The 19,850-nt window shown below is 55.5% G+C and overlaps 1 protein-coding gene across 3 annotated transcripts in view; it reads left to right on the top strand.

Moving 5' to 3' along the window:
• The window catches only part of SIRPA (signal regulatory protein alpha), a 37,695-nt gene that overhangs the window by 285 nt on the left and 17,560 nt on the right, over positions 1 to 19,850 (top strand). For 2 of the 3 annotated variants that reach the window (XM_029916712.1, XM_029916711.1), the window contains exons 2-3: positions 505 to 592; positions 18,673 to 19,038. In XM_029916712.1, the coding sequence (XP_029772572.1) occupies positions 514 to 592; positions 18,673 to 19,038 (445 nt within the window). In that variant the 5' untranslated portion in view covers positions 505 to 513. Of the gene's footprint in view, positions 1 to 436; positions 593 to 18,672; positions 19,039 to 19,850 lie in introns of those variants that run through there. The other variant, XM_029916710.1, reaches the window with a different exon arrangement.

Raw genomic sequence — 19,850 nt, 5'->3', positions numbered from 1 at the left:
CGGGGCCCGGCGGGCTGCCCCTCGCCCCTGCGCGCGCGGTCCTCTCCTCTCTCCCGCGCTGGCGGCCGCGATCTGCGCGCCGCCTCGCACACTCCTCTCCCGCTCGCTCTCTCCCTTTCTCTCTCTCTTTCTCTCTCTCTCCCCTCTTCCCCGCTCCCCCTCTCTCGCCTCCCAGCGTCTCTGGCTCTCCGCCTGGCTCCCTCGGGTCTGTTTCTCTCTCCTGCCGCCTCTCCCTGGCCGTCCCTGGCTTTATTTCTCGCGCGCTTGGGGTCTCTCCCCCTCTCCGTCTCTCGATCTCTCGGGGGGAGGGGGGCTTCTCCGAAAATCGCGGCGGCGACGGCGGCTCCTAAGCCGCTCCAGGCGCCTGTTCCGGGGAGCGGGGGGGAAGCCCGGCCGGGAGGGGAGATGGGGGGGAGAAGAGGGGGGAGCCTTAGTCATTTCCCCGCTCCAGCCTGCGCCCGCCCGAGCGCGCACTCACGGCCGCTCTCCCTCCTCGCTCCGCAGCCGCGGCCCATGGAGCCCGCCGGCCCGGCCCCCGGCCGCCTCGGGCCGCTGCTCTGCCTGCTGCTCGCCGTGTCCTGCGTCTGGACAGGTAAGCCTCTTGCCCCCCGCCGCTGCCGCCCACAAACTGCGGGCCCAGGCCTGCCTCAGCAACACCGGGAGCCTCTGGGCTCATGTCCAGCGGTAGTCAGGGGAGACCTATCTGTAAGCAGGGTTACAGATGCAGAAACTGAGGCCCAGAGAGGGCCAGCCACTTGCCCAAGGTCACACAGCCAGGGATAGAACCCACTTTCCCTAGACTCTGTGCCGGCGTTATGCTGGGCAGTGGGACATACCCAGATGAGTTGGTTCACCCGGCCCCTGCCCAATCTGATGGGGGTGGCAGGCCGTAGGCAGCTCTCAGAGCTAAGTGCCCCCTGGCTTCTCTAGAATCTCTTTCCCTGGACTTAGGCTTTCCACAGTTTGACTTGAGGGTCTGAGAGAAGAGGGCCGGGGTCGCAGGGGAGAGAGGTCCCCCAGGTAATGCCTGGGATGGAACAGAAACAGGCTGTTGCAATTAGGGAAGAGTGAGCTCTCCCTCTGGTGCGCAGAGTAACACAGTGTTGGTGTGTGTATGGGAGAGCCAGAGGAAGGGAGGCCTCAGTAACTCTGGGGTGAGCCGCTGTGATCAACAGATCCTGATGTGAACGCTCGGAGATTGTCCTTGTGTTTGCCAAAGCCTCTTGCTGTCCTCTCGCCTCCCCCCCCCCTTCCCCGACTTCCTCCTGCCTTCCCCAGGCTTCCAGGCAGCTCCCTGCAGTTCAGGTGCTCTGCGGGGCTGTTACCTGTGGCTCTGAGCATGTCTTTTTGTTGGCCTACATCAAACACCTGGCTGTCTCCAGCAGGCGGGCTCTGAAGGCTATCGTGTGTGTTCGCCAAGGGGTGAGGTCACCATTCAGGAGTCCTGCTTCTTAAAGGGGTTTTGCAAAACCCCGGTCTCCTGGGAGGGCACAGGGAACAGAATAACGGCTCTAAAGGAGTTGGGGTTGGGGAGAAGAATGGGGGTCTTGTTTTTTTGGCTCCTAGAAGCTGTGTTGTAGGCAGAGGGGTCTGCACCAGCCTCCTGGAGGAGGGAGGTAAAGATGAGCTCAGTACCCACCTCCCCCCACCACCACCCGCCTTTTGCATTTGCCTAGAGACTGGTAACCATCTGATAGCAGTGAGGAAGGGAGAACTAGAAAGAGTGGGTGGAGGGAGAAGTGGGGGTGGACAGCAGCTTCTCTCTGCCCTGCAGTTTCCCCAAAACCCCAGGAATCCACATAGGCATCCCCGCACCCCACTCCGGGCATTACATTTGGGTCCTGGCTGGGCGGAAGGAAGCACGGATACATTTCATGTCTGTCTGGTGAGTGGCATCTCCGATCTGCTCCTTCCTGTCAGAGCCAGCCATTTACACCCTGCACAAGTCCGAGTTCCTGCCCCACGTCCTTCCTGGCCTGGCCTGGCCTGGAAATGCCCAAGTGTCTCTTGCAAGTGCTTCATTTTCCTGAAATGGGGGACTGGGCCCAAGTGAATTTCTAAATGTCTCTTCCAGACCCTTCTTCAACTGGGACCCTGTGGTTCCCTTTCTGGCAAAGGACCGGTGATGCTGATTAACAAGTGTTCGGATGGGCAGCCTGCCTTTCCCGGGGCACTGGCTGCCAACAACAGCACCCTTTTTGTGAGCAAATCTCCCCTTTTTGCCTATAAAAACAATCTATAAAATGGTAAAGATTAGGCCATAAAACTTCAGTTCCAATCCATTCAGCATCAATAGCCTGAAAAAGTGGGAGCAGCCGAGGGGCCAAGATTAACTTTGAAATAAATAAATCTTAGGAGGTAAGGATAAATTTCTTAGCTGAGGGCGTTGGGGAAGTGGGGAACATGGAAGCCTCCCAGCGTCCTTCGCTCTCTGGCCTACAGGCTCCTGGTCACACTCTGGGGCCTGGCACCGAGTCACCTGGTCTGCCTGAAGGATGGGGCCCCGGGCCCCTCCCTCGCCTTCTCCCAGCATGGAATTTATGACAAAGCAGAAGAGAGGCAGGACAGAAGGGCAAGAAGGTAGGAAGGAGGCAGTTGTCCAATGTTCCAAGAAAATAGATTTGTTCGAGTGAGAAACTCAAACGTCAGGCATAGGAAGGCAGTGTTAGATTGAATGACTACTAGTGTCTCAGGCAGCACTGTCAGCCTGTGAGGTGTCACATGATTGCTGGGACTCCACATGATCACTGTTTGCAGGGGGCTAGTCATGTGAATTATCTGGATTGGGGAAGGCAGGAGAAGTTTCTGAAGATTGCTTTTAGCGCAAGGGCTGCCAAAGGGAAATTCTGAAAAGACGCCGGTGAAGTCACCAACCTATGTTCTTGGAGCCAACGTGAGGCTTGTTTCCTAAAACAGCCTCAAGGGCGGGGGGGAGATTTGGAGACTGAGAGCAGGGCAAGGGGCTCCGGGACAGCCAGGCAGCCTGACTTCACAGCAGTCCCTGGCACAGAACCTTCAGGCTCCCTGCCCTGGCCCCCCCGAAGGTCATGGGACCTCTGGGTCCCCTCCCCGCCGACCTGGGGGAGCTCCCATTCGCTCCTCACGCTGGCCTGGAGAAGGCCGGGCCAAGTTGGGGTTCAGGTGTTGGGGGACAGCTGGGCCCTCTGGTGACTTTCTGACCCCTCGGCAGAGGGGACATCCTGGTGTCCCCCGTGTACTTTCCTAAATGGTGAGGTTAATCCCACTTCCTCTTTCAAGAGAAGAGAAGGGGGGTGGCAGGCACTCTGGCCCCAGTGGGCTCAGGCTGTTGGAAGTTTCTTCAAAGCCATGGTGTTCTCTGGGTACTTTCTGGCCATTAATGATTCCTTTACCAATTTCCTGGGGACCTCTGGTGTGACTCATTCCTGTACCCATCGTCACTCAGCGCCTCTGAAGTCCTGATTGGAGCCACGTTGTTTGAGAGAAGGGAGAACCCACGTCTTTGAAAGTTAGCCATAATCCACACTGTGTGCTGAGTGCCTGTCTGCGTCGTCCTACCAATCAGCAAAGCCAAGCCCAAGCCAGCCGCTAGCCCCATTTTGCAGATGAGGAAAATCAAGTCCCAAACTGGAGAAGTGACCTGAGGAGTAAGCGGCAGGGAGCCTGGCTGGGTTAGCCTCTGAGGGGAGCAGCTGACTGACTCCATGGGGGGAGGATGACTTAGCCAGGCTGGAGGGAGAGGAGCCCCCTCTGGGCTTCGATGGAGGTCTGTGCAGGGTTCCTTCAGGGCCAGACGTCCTGAACTCAGTCACGGGTTGTGGAAGGCACGCTGAGGATGGAAACACCCAGCGACAGCCCTTCCCAAGTGACAGCTCACACGAGGGACATGGCTTGCACCAGAGCCCCCCATCTGGCCTGCCGCGCTCTGGAGCCCCTAAAGCTGGAGTGTTCCTCCTTGCATTTTCCTGGTGCCCTTTGTGGCAGATGGAGAGGGGGTGTGTGAGAGGAAGGGAGTCTAAAACTGTTGTGCGCGGAGCCCACACACGCTCGCTCGCTGCTTTCAATGGCTCCGTGCGACAGGTTATTTTCTTATTTGTAGAGTCTTGGACTGATGGAAGGTTCTCCCCCACCCCCTCCCTCTTCTTCAAATGTGCTCAGATTTCAGGCCTGTCAACACAATGCAGATCATGTCACTCCCCGCCTCAAAACTGTTGAGTGGGTCCAAGTTTTCTCCAAAAAAAAAAAAAAAATGTTTAAAAGAAAAGAAGTGTGTGACAGTGCTGGGCTCCCTCCCTGACGGGGCCTGATTTCTCAGCCACATGTGTTCCGAAGCGCGGACCCCGAGAGGCTGCAAGAGAACCACGCTCCGTCCCTGCAGACCGCAGCTTTCCTGGCCCCCCGAGCACGTTAGCGCCTAAGACCTGAGGAGTTGTAGAATCCCAAGCTGGACCCTGTTTACTCCAGCGTTCCCCAAACATATGAACACGAGGCGGTTGGCTTGTGTACCGCTCGTTAGCATGCGGCCGCACCCAGTTTGGGGAAACGCTTTTGTACACATCCGTGCCCTCAGCTAAACTCGCTCATCGCCGCGCCTTTGCTCACGCTGTTCCCGCCCTCAGAGATGCCCTTCCCTGTACCCCCTGGTCTTCCTATGTCCAAACCCATTCCCCCCTCAGTCTGTGCTGGCCTCATGATCCAAGGGAGCTCTTCCTTCTCTGAACCTCAACTCCCCTCCCCAGATTCTATTGGTCCCTAACAGAGGCTACTTGTTGCTTTCTCTTTGTCTTAGCGCCTTCTGCATACGAAGGTTAACACTTGCTTGGCACGGTGGTTCTGCATCCGTGGCAAGCAGAGGCTGGTGCTCAGTCGCAGGCTTGGAGCCAGAGTCCTGGGTGTGAATCCCAGTTCTACCACGTCCTGGATAATTTACTGCCATCTGTGGCTCCGTTCCCACATCCGCAAAACAGAAATGATGTCCACAGCTCTGTCTCAAGGGTTAAGGGTCCGTGCACGTCTAATGCTTGAAGCTGTGCTCAGAGTGTGGTAGCCAGCCTCGTAGCCAACATTGTCTTATTCTGCGTGGATTTCCTCATCTACAAAAGCAGGACTAACTTTCGTAAAGTACCTAGCTTCTTGCACATGGTGGGTACAGAATACAAAAGCTGTCCTGGGGGGGTGAATGCTGTTCGGTCTGGGGTTGGTTTTTTTCTTCTCGCTGCAGCTTTTGTGGGGAATGGACAACTTGAGTGGAAACCCAGGCAAGTGTGATTTAATTGTCACTTCCTGGGACTGAGGCTGTGTGGGCACAGGCTGCCTCTAGGTGTCTCTGTCCGGATCCACGGGTTTGGAATTGTGCATTCCTAGACCCAGATGGCCAGGGGAAGCCTGGGGAAGTGGTTAGTCCTCACTGAACGCCTCGCTCTGCGGCCCAGAGAGAGCAAAGGACTTGTGGGCTCGCGCAGCAGATCCACTGCAAGGCCTGGGTGGGACGCCAAGAGCCCTGTGATCCAGGCCAAGGCTTTTTAAAAACTGGGCTGTGCTGGAAGTTTCCATCGTTAAAGCCAGAAATCTGACAGGATCCCGAATTCCATGGAAAAATACTAAAGTAATAATAATGGAAGCCATTGTCTTGAGCCACTTACTGGGCTCAGCACTTGGTGTGTGTGATCCCAGCGGTTCTGACAGCCTGGGACGCGTGTGCAGTTATCAGGGCAATTCGACCCAGGGGGAACGGGGCTCAGAGAGGTCGAGCACCTTGACCAAGGCCACACAGTAGGTGGCGGAGCTGGGATGGCACCCCCGAGCAGCCCGCCCCCAGAGCCCACCTGCTAAGTAGATATCACTCAGCCTTGTCTGACAAGGGGGGAGACTGAGGCCCAGGGGCACTGGCCCCCTGCCCTGTCAGTGCTCCTCTCCTGTTTCTTGCAATTAGAGTGTCCTCCCAGGAGGCCGAGGTGGTGCGTGTTCCCAGATGGGTTTCTGTCCCACAGCGGAGACGGAAGCATCTGTTTTCACAGCTGAAACCGTTTTCCTGTCAACTAGGGTGTTTCTGGGGCAGGTCTACTGACAGGGCCCTTGGCAGGATGGGTTTTCCCAGCCGGCCAGGTGCCTCGCCAGGCCCTCAGTCCAGAAGGATGAAGAACAGCCGAGGTGGAAGTCAGACACATACAGATCGGCTCTTTGTGTCTGTGAGATTTCCTGGCACGTCCATTTGGGGGCGCATGGTGTTAGATGGCCGCAGATTGGCGCCAGGAGCCATCAGAGGGGATCTGAGGGAGACGGGAGCCAGGAGTGAGCGGTGAGCCTCAGGCTGGAGAGCCGGCCAGCGCGGCGGGTGCCGGTGCCAGGCCCGTCTCTGTTGCCACCACTCTTGAGAGCCGGCAGCGTCCTCCACAAATGGAAGCCCACGGTGGAAGGAAATAGCACACTGCATGCTAGGGCTGAGCGGAGCCTCGAGTCCTTAGCTTTTTAACTTGGGAAATTTCAAACATGCCCGAAATGGGAAGGAGGGATGCCTCCTGGCTTCAGCACTGATCTGTCATTCCTGTCTCACGTGCCCCTCACTTTACTGGGGGTGGGGGGCGGGGGGGGGTTCTGGAGGTCACACGCCAGCCATCGGATGTCATTTCAGCCATCACTGCTTGGATGTGCATCTCATGGCGCGCCAAAAAGCCTAGGGTCCTTCATCCGCATTTTACAGATAAGGAAACTGAGGCCCCCCAAAGCCAAGTTGGGCTCCCAAGGCCACGTAGCCAGCGAGAGTTAAAGCCAGATCCTGGCCTTAGTTTACTCTTAACTACTTTGCTGTTCTTGTTACAATCCTTTTAATTATAAATATTCATTCAACAAATATTTTTGAGCATCTACTATGTACCAGGGTGGCTCGAGTTGCTGGGAATACAACAAAAACACCTGTTCCCATGGAGCTGATGTCCTAGTGAGGAAGAGAAACAGACCCATGTCAATACTGCATTGGGTAGAGACAGGTGCTCTAAAGAAAGTAAAGCAGGGCAAGGGAACGGAAAGTTGAGTGGGGACAGAGGGAAGGCTTCTCTGAGGAGCAGAAGCCCAAATAAGACTGAGGGGGCAGCCATCAGAATATCAGGAGAGCATGCCGCACAAAAGGAAGAGCAAGTGCAAAGGCCCTGAGGTTGGAATGAGTTTCTATGTTCCAGGGATAGCAAGGAGACCAGTGAAGCTGGAGTGAAGGGAGACAGGCAGTGTGGCAATTGGGAGAAGTCAGGGCCAGACCAAATGGGATCTGGTTCATTGACCACCTTGACATTGAACATGTCAGGCCCTGTGATAGGATCATTATTCTATGCATCACCTCATTGAATTCTCACTACAGTTCTGTGAGATACGAACTATTATTATACTTATGGAACAGATGAAGAAATTGAGACTCAGAAAGGTGCAGTGACTTGCTCAAGGTCTCACAGCTTGTAAGTGCAGAGCTAAGATTTGAGTCCAGGCCCTCAGTGCTTTCCTGCTTCCACTCCTGCCCCCCCCCTCCCAGAGCAGCTAGATGAATCAAATGCCCTTTGTTCCTGCCCCAAACTTTGAATAAAATCAAACTCTTACCATGATCCATGGGGCATTGCATTTTCCAGGCCACATCTGTCTTGTGACCTCAACTCATTCCACACTCTCTTCTCTCTGTGGGCTTCAGCCACAGCAGCCTTCTTTCCTGCCTCAGGGCCTTAGCACACGCATATCTCTCCTTCTGGAATACCTTCTCTGGTTTTGCTTCCTTCAGGTTTCAGCTACAATCTTGCCTCCTGAGAGATGCCTTTCCCAACCACCCCATTCTAAAAATGGTCCCCCTCTTCTTAATCTCTATCAGGGCAACAAATTTGTTTCCAAGCCCTCCTGGCCATTTCTCTACTTGTGTCATTATTTCAGCCTTGTCTCCCCCCGCTAGGACGTAAGCTACATGAGAGTAGAGGCCGTGTCTCCCTTATTCATGCTGGGCCTCCAGGACCTTAGCACAGCGCTGGCAGCGGGAGGCGGGGTAACACATATGGCTGAATGAGGAAACAGGTGGGTACTACAGTCCCTATTTTCGGGAGAAGGCTCAGAGCCATGAGGTCACACAGGCTGTAACCCTGGTCTGAAAGCAGAGCTGTGCCCTCACCACCACATAGTCCCGCTTCTGTGTCTGCTCCGTGACCGCACCATAAATCCCCGCCTGTCTTGCCATCCTAGGGAACCCTCAAACATCAAGAAGCTCACCCCTGTGCCAGCTGGGGTGGGGGGAGGTGGCCAAGAGACCCCAGAATTCGTACTTTCAAGTCTGGCTATCCAAAACTGCTTGTTCTGGCGCAAACAGCATGATGAATGAGCTGGCAAACCAGCAAGCATGATGCAGTGAGTGCCTCCCCTCTCTCGGCCGCGTGTGATTTGGAGCGCCCAGCCTGGGGTCGGCATCTTCCAAAGAGGCATTCCTCGCGTGAGGCCGCCTGGGTCAGGGGGTGAGGATGCAGGTGGAGCCCGAGTGCGCGGCAGCCCCAGGCCCCTGGCCACGCGGCCGTACCTCCCAGAGCTTCAGTCTTGTCGTCTGTGAAATGGGAGCAGTTCCTGTGGAGGTCTGGTGGAACCTTGCGTGCTCCCGGTCCTGCCGGTGCTTGACGCTTTCCAGCCATCGGTCCCATTACCGTTCCTGCAGCACAGCCATCAATCCTGGCATGGTTTGGGGCTGGAAAGAGCCGGTGGTGCCTCCGCTCCATCCTGTACCAGCAGGACGACTTGAGACCCATTATGCTGCCTCGTCAGCCTCAGTTTCTCTTTCTGGGGAGCAGAGGCTCACCCGGGTTGGTCTCCCGCAGCCTCCTACCAGCCCAGATGCCCCTCTCGCCCTTTGCCTTGATGATCCCCTCAGGCCCCCCTCTAGCAAGGTGGGTGGTAGAATGGGCGCCCGCTCTGGGGCACCTGCCCAAGTTCGAGTCCAACATGTGCCACTTACTCGGTAAGCAGGTGCTCTGGGCCAAGTGGCTTGCCCTGTTCTGAGCCTCAGTTTTTCCACCTGCAAAATGGAAACTCTGCCACTGTTCCCTCTCACCTGGGGACTGTCGAGGGTTAAGGGAACCAAGAGCTGCGGAAAGTGCTTTGTGAGCTGCTAAGAGCGCTATAAAAGGCATCAGTGAATAGTGTCAGCGTGGGGAAAACTCTCATCCAGGGACTGTCTGCTGTCGGCAGCAGAGTGTGCCGAAACCTTGGCAAATGTCGTTTAATAAATGCGTGTCGCTTTTAAGGGGGCCTTTATCTCAGCTGGGGAAATGTGTGTGCGTCCTTGGCAGCCTGAGACTCCAGAAGCCTGAGCTGGAGGGGACCCGTCGTGGCGGGGAGAAGCGATCGAACGCACACTCTGGGAGCAGATGTCTGTTTGAGCCGTGCCCCTGCCCCTTCCCTGCCTCTCAGGGGTTCGGCTTCCTCACCTGGAGGAAGCGGGTGGGGACAACTACCTCACCGGGCTGTCCTGACAGTGTAGTGAGGGCTTCTTGTTGTCTGACCTCACGCACACATTGTACCCGTGAGGGCACGGCCGGGAGGAATGGGGGCCATGGTTGGAAGGACGCCACCTGGGTTCTCAGCCTTTCCAGACCCCACCGTGGGGACTCAGTTTCTCCCTCTGCCAAATGGGAAGGTGGGAAGAGGGTCCTTAGGTCATCGAGGCACCAAGTATAGCGGATGGTGGGGTGGCGCCCCTCTGTGCTCTCTCAGCCTCAGCCGGTCCACCCAGGCCCGGTAAATACAGAGTGTTTAGAGCACGTGCACTGATAGTCCTTTCCCTGCTGCTTTGCAAACAGGGCCACGCTGCAAGCCTATTGCTTCGTCACTTCCCTGTCCCCTCTACACCCAGCAAACACTCCCTGAGACCTGTGGCCTTCCCCGCCCCGGGCCCCCTAGTCAGCTGTACGCCCAGCCTGCTCACAGGGGCAGCAGGGAGCAGTCCCATGCATGTGTCGAGGCAGAGCTGGTCTGGGCTGGAGAGAATCCTTCCCTTCTCAGGCTTCAAGCTGTGATCACCCACCATCCTCTCCATCCTTAAATATTGACTGCCCAGTAATTGCTGCCCAACACAGAGTGCTTCCTGTCTGCCAGGCACAGTGCTGAGCTCTTTGCACATTAGCCTGTTTCATCCTAGAACAACCCTGATATTATTATTATTATTATTAATTATAATCATCATCATCACCCCCCTTCTGCAGATGGGAAACCACAGGTCCAGAGGGGTTAAGACATTCCTGGGGTCTCGTACATGGCTGAGTTAGAATCTAAGCCAGAACAGGCATTCAGCAAATACCAGGCACTGGCATAAACCCGGAGGATACAGCAGGGAACAAGACGAAGTCTCCGCTCTCAAAGAGCTTAGAAGTGAGCCTAGGGTAGGGCTATGGTGCTAATGAAATTGACAGATACCTATGTAATACATCAGGTGGTGGGTGATATGTAGGAAAATAGAACAGACCAAGGGACACTGAAGGGAGTAGCATTTCATACAGAGTGGCCAGGCAAGGCCCCTCAGGTAAGCCTGATGGAGGTAAAGGAGCCAGAGTGTAGATATCTAGGGGATGTGAGTACCAGGCAGAAGCAATGGCAAGTGCAAAGGCCCTGAGGTGAATCTGGCATGATTGAGAGCCAGCTTAGGCCCCTGGCAGCCGCCAGAAGGATTCTGTGAAGGCTGTAGGAGGGCTTTGAGCAAAGGAGGGATGTTGGCTGGCTTAGGTTTTAAAGGCTCCTCTGGCTGCAAGGGGAGCATGCATTGTAGCAGTACAACCCAAGGAGGCCAGTTTGCATCCAGGGAAGGGAAGGTGGTGCCGAAAGGTGGCCCGAAGAGAACAGGGTCTGGCCAGATCTTGGCAGTAGGGCTGGCGGGATCGGCTGGGAGGTGGGCTGCAAGGACATGGCCGGGAGGGGACAGTTCCCAGTCCAGTCATAGTGCAACCGCTACCATCTGACGTTTCAGGGAGAGACAGTGGGACCCCCTTATTTACAGGGGAGAAAGCAGAGGCTTAGAGAAGAGTGACTTTGCCAAGTCATCCCCTGTGTGGGCAGGACATACGGGTCTTCTGGCCCCAGAGCCCAAGCTGCAGACTGTTGGCATCTCAGGAGTTTCCCTGCCCCATGGAGGGGCTGCCGGGGTCTAGCCTCTCCCCATAAGGCGTGGCTCAGTGCCCAGCGCTCAGAGGTGCCTGGAGTGGGGGTGGAGGAGAGAGCACCCTTGTTTTATTTGGAAGGCCACGTGCCCCCCATGTGTGGCGGCTCCAGTGCAGCTGGTAGGGTCCCCCGCGGTGTGGGGGAGGGTGTCTGCCCGATGGCTTTGCCCAGCAGTGCCACTAGACTGCACCAGTGATGGTCTGCTGTCCAGCGGACGACTGAGGCCATCCTTTAAGGTGCCGGGTTAGCCCAGTCCCAGGCTGGCCCTGTCCAGCTTGCTCATGGTCGACGAGCACGTCCCATGGACTCCACCCAGGTCCCCAGATTGTGCAGACCCCTTTCACACTGTCTGTGCCTTTGTCCTTGTGGATCTGGAATGCTTTCCCTTCTCCCCAGCCTCCATCAGATTTCACAACCTGGCTCAGGAGCCCTTGCCTCCAGCAGGCCTTCCCACATCCCTCCCCTCTCCTGAGACCCCGTCCCCAAGCCCCTTTCCACTCACTTATCTCTCTACGGGTGGCCATCACCCATGTCCAGGACTCTGCCCCACATGGACAGGGCCCCATGTTCCTCAGCTTTGTGTCCTGTAGCATCTCGGACGGGGCCTGGCAGCTGAGTGAGGTTCGAGAGGGCACAGATGAATGGAGCCCTGAGCTCTCCTCCTAACGGCAGGGCCCACAGTCATCCCCCCAAGGCCCCCTGTGGATCAGCCCTCCCTCCCCACAGCCCCCAGGGGGGCTGTCACCTGGCTCTCTGCCCCAGGGCATGAGTTCCAGCCTGGCCTCGTCACCACCTCGGGCCATCGCGGAGTAAGCAGGTGCTCAGTACAGGATCAAGCGCCAGGTCAAGGGCAGCACCCTGGGCCGCCAGCAGCTGATGGAGACGTGAGGGGAGCGGCCCTCCCACCCCTGGTGTGTGGAAACTCAGGCCAGGCACCTGCACAACAGGCCCGTGGACACACAGGTGTCAGGTGGACAGCGATCCCCACGCACGCTGTCGTCCCTGCTCCCAGCACTCTGCCCCTGCACATGCTCACATTTACACTCGTGTGTGCTTGGCTCCCCCCCGCCCCCAGCACAGACACGAGCACACGCCCCAGTCCTGTGCCCGCCGCCGGCACACACGTTCACACGCACCCCTCCCCGACATCTGCTCACACCCTCTCATGCTGCCGCCTCGCTCACATGCACCGGGCCGCCTGCGATTCGGCTCACACCCCCATCCCGTCTCCACAGCCTCCTGTGACAGTCTCCTGCTCATGGGCATCATCCCCTGCACAGGCTCACTGTGTGCATGCCCCATAGGCCCACACATGCATACACATGGGAGCACTGTTACCAGGCACACTCGTGCACGTGCGTGCACGCTCCACGTGTGCTCCTTCACTCCTGCGTGCACGCTCTCACACACAACCTGTAAATTGTAACCCAGAAGACGCCCAAAGGCAGCACCCGGCAAGGGGTGTGTGTGTGTGTGTGTGTGGCATCATGAACCAGCAGCCGCCCCCAGGACCGGTGGGTGACGATTCACAGCCAGGGAAGGGCTTGCTGAGCTGTAGCCCTGCTTGGGGGCCCGGTGTTGTTTGGGCCGTAGTGGAGAGCGGGGGTGGCGCTGAGCCACACTCCCGCCGTAGCCTCCCAGGCCCCTGGGCCCCTTGGCCCCTTGAGTTTGTGGAGACCCGCTTCCAGGGGATGCGCGGGCCCCCACGAGAGCAGCAGGGCACCCGTCTGGGCAAAGCCTGTCCTTGGGCGAGGCGCCTCCCAGCTCCGCCCGCGCACCCCGACTACGCAGGCTGTGGGCGGAATCACACCCGGGGGTCCGTGTCTCCCCCCCTACTTCCCTCCCGGCAAGTTTCAGTTCTACGTGGATTTGTTTTTTCCATTAGAAGGCATCCATTCTTATTTTTTCACTTCCGATGAACCTTGTTTCCATCTTTTCGGAATCTCCAAAGCCACAGATGAATGTTGTAAAAAAAAAAAAAATCAGATCTGTTTTTCTGAGCTTGACGATCAGTCCTCCGCCCCCATCCTATGGCATCCCTCACACCGGCCAGACACATCTGTGGGAGACAGACTGGGGTGCCGGAGCAGCAGGTCCCTGGGAGGGGGCGGGAGATGAGGTTAGACAGGCCCCCGGAGCCACTTGTCTGAAGGGCGGGGGTTCATTCCAAATGTAATCATTTGAGTTATCTCCTTAAAGTGTATCTTCTCCACTTGTGTGGGGACTCCTGAGCCCAGGGACTTTGCACAGCCCTTAGCTCAGGGCCTGGTACACAGGAGGCTCCAGCCATTCATCTCTGACCAGCACTGTGCTGTGAGCCCCCTTGTCATCCCTCCTACAATAAATAACACGGGGCCGTTAGCACCCACTGCTTTCTTTGGTTAGAAAATTTACAGGTTTTATTTCATTATTTTTTTTTCCAAAAGAAGTAAATGTTCACTGAAGAAACAGATCTCAATATATTGTTGACTAGAAAGTGAAAAGGAAAATGTGCCAGTCCCTGGCCTCATTTCCCAGATATAAGTCACCTCAGCATCATGGAGTTTCTTATAGACCCTTCTCTCTAGACATTCAATTGGTCAGTCACTATCTGTAGATATTTTTCATGTTTATTTATTTATTTATTTAGAGTGAGAGAGAAAGAGAGAGAGAGAGCATGAGCAGGCGAGTGGCAGAGAGAGAGGGAGAGAAAGAATTCCAAGCCAGACACGGGGGCTCGAACCCACAGACTGTGAGATCACGACCTGAGCTGAAATCAAGAGTCTGACACTTAACCAACTGAGCCACCCAGGCGCCCCTCTGCAGATATTAACTGAGCATCTAGTCTGTGCCAAGCACTGTCAGGAGCTGGGGGAAAGTAGCAGTGAGCAAAACAAAGTTCTTGGAAGAGAGGTTCACCTAAACAATAAATGTGTATGTAACATGACAAATACACATGTATTACACGTGTAGATTTTTCCTATTACAAAATAGACTACTGTAAATATTTAATATGCATCTAGTTTAGGAAAGTTGAAAAAATACCCAAAATAGAAGGAAAAGCCCTTCAGTTTTAGATTCATGATCCAAAAAGAGTTGCATTTTATAGCCTTGTATATAGTACCTTGCTGATGTTTATTTAAATGTAGTTTTATTTTATTTTACAAAGTCATCATCCTACTGAAAGCATAGTTTTTCCTACCTTTTTATTGCCCAAGTCATGCGCACAGAAAACATAAAAGCAAAGTCCCTTGTAAATCTACTACGGAATTAACCACTGATACCTTTAATATATACTTTGTTTCAAAACTTAGAAGTCTGAGATCTCACTTAGAAACTGACTCTGATCTCATAATATATTTTTGCATTGATAATTGTAATTCTGCACTGCCATTTTTAAGAATGTGTTATTAATTTTTTTATTTTGAGAGAGAATGGGCAGGGGAGGGGCAGAGAGAGACAGAGAGAGGATCCCGAGCAGGCTCCATGTTGTCAGTGCAGAGCCTGGTGCAGCGCTTGATCTCACCAACCGTGAGATCATGACCTGAGCTGAAATCAAGAGTCAGACCCTTAACTAACTGAGCCATCTAGGTGCCCCTACACCATCATTTTTAAAAATATTTTATTTTTTTAAATAATCTCTATACCCTAAGTGAGGCTCGAACTCATGACCCCGAAATCAAGAGTCACATTCTCCACCGACTGAGCCAGCCAGGTGTCTCTACTTGGTCATAGTGTGAATTCGCTATCACGGGATCAATCGGTCTCCTTCTCTTGGACATTAGGCGAGTTCTGATTGTTCATTTTTACAAGAACACTTGAGTGAATGAAGTAAAATGTTCGTTCATATTCTTAGTTATCTGTGTAGGATATGACATCATTTTATTTACTCATACTTTAACTATTTTATTCACTCATATTGCGGTGCCCTTTGACGGGATTCTATGAGATTATTATTGTGTTTTTATACTTTTTCCCTAAATGTTTTGCAACAAACCGATTTTATTTGCATCATCACAATACCATTTAAAACTATGCCATGCAAAAATGACCCAATCCTGAGTTTCCGTGGCGATGGCTTTTTATGCCTCCCCGTAACTCCATGTAGGGGATAGGCTGTAATCCACTTACCCATCTCCTCTCGTTGGCCGTTTGGGTTTTTCCTCAACCTTTTCAGGCTCGTCAGGTGGGAACCCCGCACCGTGTCTGGGGTTACGTCCTCATGAAAAGGCCCCCCAAAGGCTGGCGAACAGCTTTCACACCTCTGGTGCCTCCTGCCTAACTGCTTCCCCGAGAGGATGCTCCAGTTTCCTCCTCCTCCAGCAGCGTGCCAGCATGCCTGCTCAGCGCCCTCCTCTTCCCGAGTCGGCTCAGGCCCCCGGACGGGGCGTCTCCCTGCCAGGAGGGCCACAGAGAGCCAGGAATGGTTTTGTCCGCGATGCCAGCGTCATGACCCCCAGGCCCAGAACCGCAGGGGTGATTTTTAACAAGCCCGGTTCCCAGAACAGAACCTGCAGAGAAAAAGAAAAGCAAGCAAGCAAGAAAAACCCTCTCTGCTGGAAAAAAACACACATATACACAGATTAAAATAATATTTGGCACTTACGTCGCACTTTTAAAATTCTTCAAACGCTTTATAAACACTAGCTAATTAATTAAGCTGCCTAAATCTGGCTGCAGTTGGTAGAGAGCTCAAGAGAAGCTGAAAAAAAAAAAAAGGTGGGGGGGGCCCAGCCCTACCCAACTCCAGATTCTATTGTCGCCTGCCCGGGGTGTGATTGCAGGCCTCCGGCTGCACCCCAGGAATAGCCCTGCTCCAACACGTTGTGCGCCTGATGCTGCAGCCCGTCTCCTGCTCGCGCCGCTCCCCTCCCCAGCTGCTGACTCACAGCCCCGCGCCGTGTTATTGATAAAGATAATAATAACTGGCGTCTACTCTGCGCGGCGGGGTGAGGTCCCGGGCTCCGGGCTATGCCCACGGCTCCGTTCGACACGTGAGCGAGTGACATCCCTCCTTCCTTGACGAGTGTGTTCCTTCGACATGTAGTGCCCGACACTGTTCCAGGCAGGGCGTTGTTGTTCCTTATGGATGCGAAGTCCTGACTGGGGGGTGGGGAACCCCACAATCAAGTGTGTAAATGTTATGTCGGTGATGATGATCAGAACAGAAACTAAAGTTTACCTGGCACCTACGAGGCCGCACTCCTATCGTGAAGGGCCCCAGTCCTGGTGACCGCCCTGGGAGTGGACGTGGGTACCCCACCCTGTGGATGATGGCCCAGGGGCCCAGGGAGGGCAGGTTGAGCTGGCTAAGGGGGGAACCGGACACCTGTGTGTCCCCTCAGCCTGCATTTCCAGCTCCTCCAGTGGCCCGTGCTGGAATGCAGACCCGTTGGCGTTGTTCCTGGCCGCGTGCTGCTCCTGCCTGGGATGTCTCGGGTTGCTGGCCGCCTCTGGGGGGCTTCTCTGAGTGCTGATCACGCACCTGGCTGCCAGCTCCGCCCTGAGCCCCTGCCCTCTGTGGGCTCTAGTTTCCTCCCTGCAGTGCGGGGCAGGCCACCCACCGGCTGCTCCTCTCAATCTCTGGCACTTGCGGGAGAACCAGGTGACCCCCAAGCTGGGAGTCAGGGCTGGGACAACGGGCCCAGGGGGCTGAGAGGCCTGTGCAGAGGCCCTGAGCTCACTAGCAGGCGAGGGCAGCCTGGAGTCCATGGGCTTCCCTGCTTTGGGCGCCCCGCCCCTGCCGGCGAGTGGGTAGACCTCCAGGTCTCTCTCCTGCCCAGCCAGAGCTGGAAGGGGCTGCTCAGAGCATTGGATGCACCCTTTCTGGGGTACAAGGCAAAGAAGTGGCCTAGGACAGGGCAAGGTCACACCGCAGGTCAGCGAGTGACCCAGAGGAGACACATGGCCCGTCAGCACCTACACAGGCTGCCACCACTCCGTGTCTGCATTCCTTATTCTCTTTTCCCCACTCTGGCCCCTCTCTCACTGTCCATGTCCCTGTCCAGCTCTCCCTTGGCCTGTATCCCTGCCCCCCACCCCCGTCATCTCCCCATCTCTCTGTTTCTCCAAGGGCTTATTATGTGTCCTCTCTCCCCCACCCCCACCTTGCTCAGAATCAGGCCCGGGCTGTGACCTGAGTGTCTCAGTGACTTTTCTTACAACTTCACACAGCCTGGTACCTTCCAGGCTGTGTACCCCCCCACCATGTGTTCTGCCCAGAGTCCCTGTTTCATGTGCCCCACTGCTCTCTGGTCTTTAAGTTTATTTACTGCGAAAGAGAGAGAGAGTGGGAGCAGGGGAGGGCAGAGAGAGAGGAGGAATCTCAAGCGGACTCCACAGTTAGTGCAGAGCCCAACACGGGGCTCAGACTCCCAGAACGTGAGATAAGGACCTAAGCTGAAACCAAGAGTCAGGGACTTAACTGACTGAGCCACCCAGGCACCCTGCTCTCCAGTTTATGACTCAGGCCCCTCCCCTCCACTGAGCCCTAGGAAGCCTTCTAGCTCCCCAGCCCAGGAGCCCTTGAGGCCTGAGCTGCATCCAGCCCCTGCGTGTCCCTAGCGTCCAGCACAGGCCACCAGGAAGCACATCAGCAAGGCTGGGAGTGAACTTCGCACCACAGACCCTCACTCACTCACCTGACGTGGAATGATGCACAGTAGCTCCCTGTGCCCCGCGAGGTGCTAAGTCCCTTCTGTGTGTCGTCTGTTTTTTTTTCCGAACAGAGCGGAGGGCTAGGGGATGCCCCACCCATCTTGTAGATTTGGAAACTGAGACGCAAAACCACTGGATAAACTCAGGTCATGTGTGAATAGAAGGGGAGCCAGATTTCGGACCCTCTCAGATGGCGCCTAAGTCGAGATGCTCCTTTTTGACACTGTCGCTGGCCGGGGCTCATTGTGTGGGGCAGAGACGCATGGAGATGGGGTCGTAGTAACTCTTGGACAGATGAGGAAACTGAGGCTCAGGAACCCTGAAGGCACCCGCTAGGCTAAGGCCAGACTCCCATCCACAGGGAGCTTGGCGAGCACTGTTGGATCTCCTTGCTGGCCCCGGTGACGGCCGTGTCACAGAGCAGTAAGGCCGGAGTCAGGACTCAAACCCAGGTCCTCCAGCCTCACTGCTCCACCGCCTGGTGAGCCCCAGCTGCTGAGTGTGGCTTCTCGCTCGGCCTGCTTCCCGGCCAGGCCCAGGAGAGACTCTCAGCTCACCGTGGAGCTGCCCCCCACCTCTAGGCCATTGCCCAGCCGTGCCGTCTGTCAGGAACACCGTGCCCCTTCCATCCTGGTGGGTTCGGAGCCCAGCTCCGTTGTGCCTCCTCTGGAGGAGGGCCCAGGACCTCCAGCCGGCTCCCCTTTCTGTTTCCTCAGCTGTAATAGGGTCCCGTGTTACAGGCTCATCGTGAGGGTTACATGCCGTGTCCATGCAGCATGCTGAGCTCAAGGCCCACTCGCGGGTTCACTCAGTCAGCAAAGCTGTTGTGGGTACACACTTGAGAAGACAGACAGGATCACACGAGGATGAGAAATACCTGCTTTGTGTTCCCTCCAGGTGTGGCAGGTGAGGCGGAGCTGCAGGTGATCCAGCCGGACAAGTCGGTGTCTGTGGCAGCCGGACAGACGGCCTCTCTGCACTGCACCGTGACCTCTCTGCACCCCCTTGGGAAGGTGGAGTGGTTCAAGGGGACAGGGCCAGGCCGGGAGTTAATCTTCAGCTTCAGAGGAGGAGACCACCCCCCCCAGTCGCCTCGAGTAACAAAGGTTGCAGACGCCACAAAGAGAAACAACACGGACTTTTCCATCCGCATCGCTAACATCACCCCAGCAGATGCCGGTACCTACTACTGTGTGAAGTTCCAGAAAGGGACCCCTGATGTGGAGTTTAAGTCTGGACCTGGCACCCAGGTCACCGTGAGCGGTGAGTATCACTCCGTCTCCTGGATGTGACAAGTCCATAAGAATGCCCTCCACTGTCTGAGCACAGCTAACAAACAATCAGTACTGTCATGGGTGCCCCTGAATCAGCCTCTTCCACGGATCAGGAAAGTTGAGGCCTAGAGAGGTCATGCTATTTTCTCAAGGCCCCATGGCTGGAAAACAGTGGAAAATCTAGACTGCAGTATGTGGGCTCCCCAGTTCTTCCCTTTTCCAATCCTGACCAGCCTGCTGGTCCCAGAATGAGGGACTGAAAGTCCGAGTGACTCACTCAGTCACAAGGCCTCACCTCACCCCTGCGACCAGACAGCACTTACATCGATATGGCCAGTGTTCTATTTACTCCACACTTATTAAGCACCAGCTGTGTGCATTCTCTGCTCTGGGTGCTGTGGCAGTAGCAGAGAACAAAACACAGAAGGCCTCCTCTCTCCTGAAGCTTATGTTCCCAGCCCTTCCATTGAGGACCCAGTGCAGGGACGGGGGGGATGAGTTTCTTTGTTTCGTTTTCAGGACCCACACTGAACACACTGAAAGAACGTCCTAAGAGGCACCTGCTCACTATTTATTCTAAAACCCTGGCTGGAGGGGAGGCCAGAGGGATCTGTTCAGAAACCCCTTCCGTGATTCAGGGACCCACTCCGGCCATCTCTGAAGACGGCGAGCAGAGCTGGGGTATCTCAGATTGTCCAGAATGGGGGTTGCCCCCTTGAAGCAGAAGTTGATAGTTGAGGGTTTTCTGCCAGAGGCCTAGGATCCAAAATCCTGGGAGGTGGGCACATGAAGGGCCCAGCC

Source organism: Suricata suricatta, chromosome 12, assembly GCF_006229205.1.
Source record: "Suricata suricatta isolate VVHF042 chromosome 12, meerkat_22Aug2017_6uvM2_HiC, whole genome shotgun sequence".
NCBI lineage: Eukaryota > Metazoa > Chordata > Mammalia > Carnivora > Herpestidae > Suricata > Suricata suricatta.
Note: the sequence above shows the minus strand (reverse complement) of the source record. Positions and strands in the feature narration are given on the sequence as shown.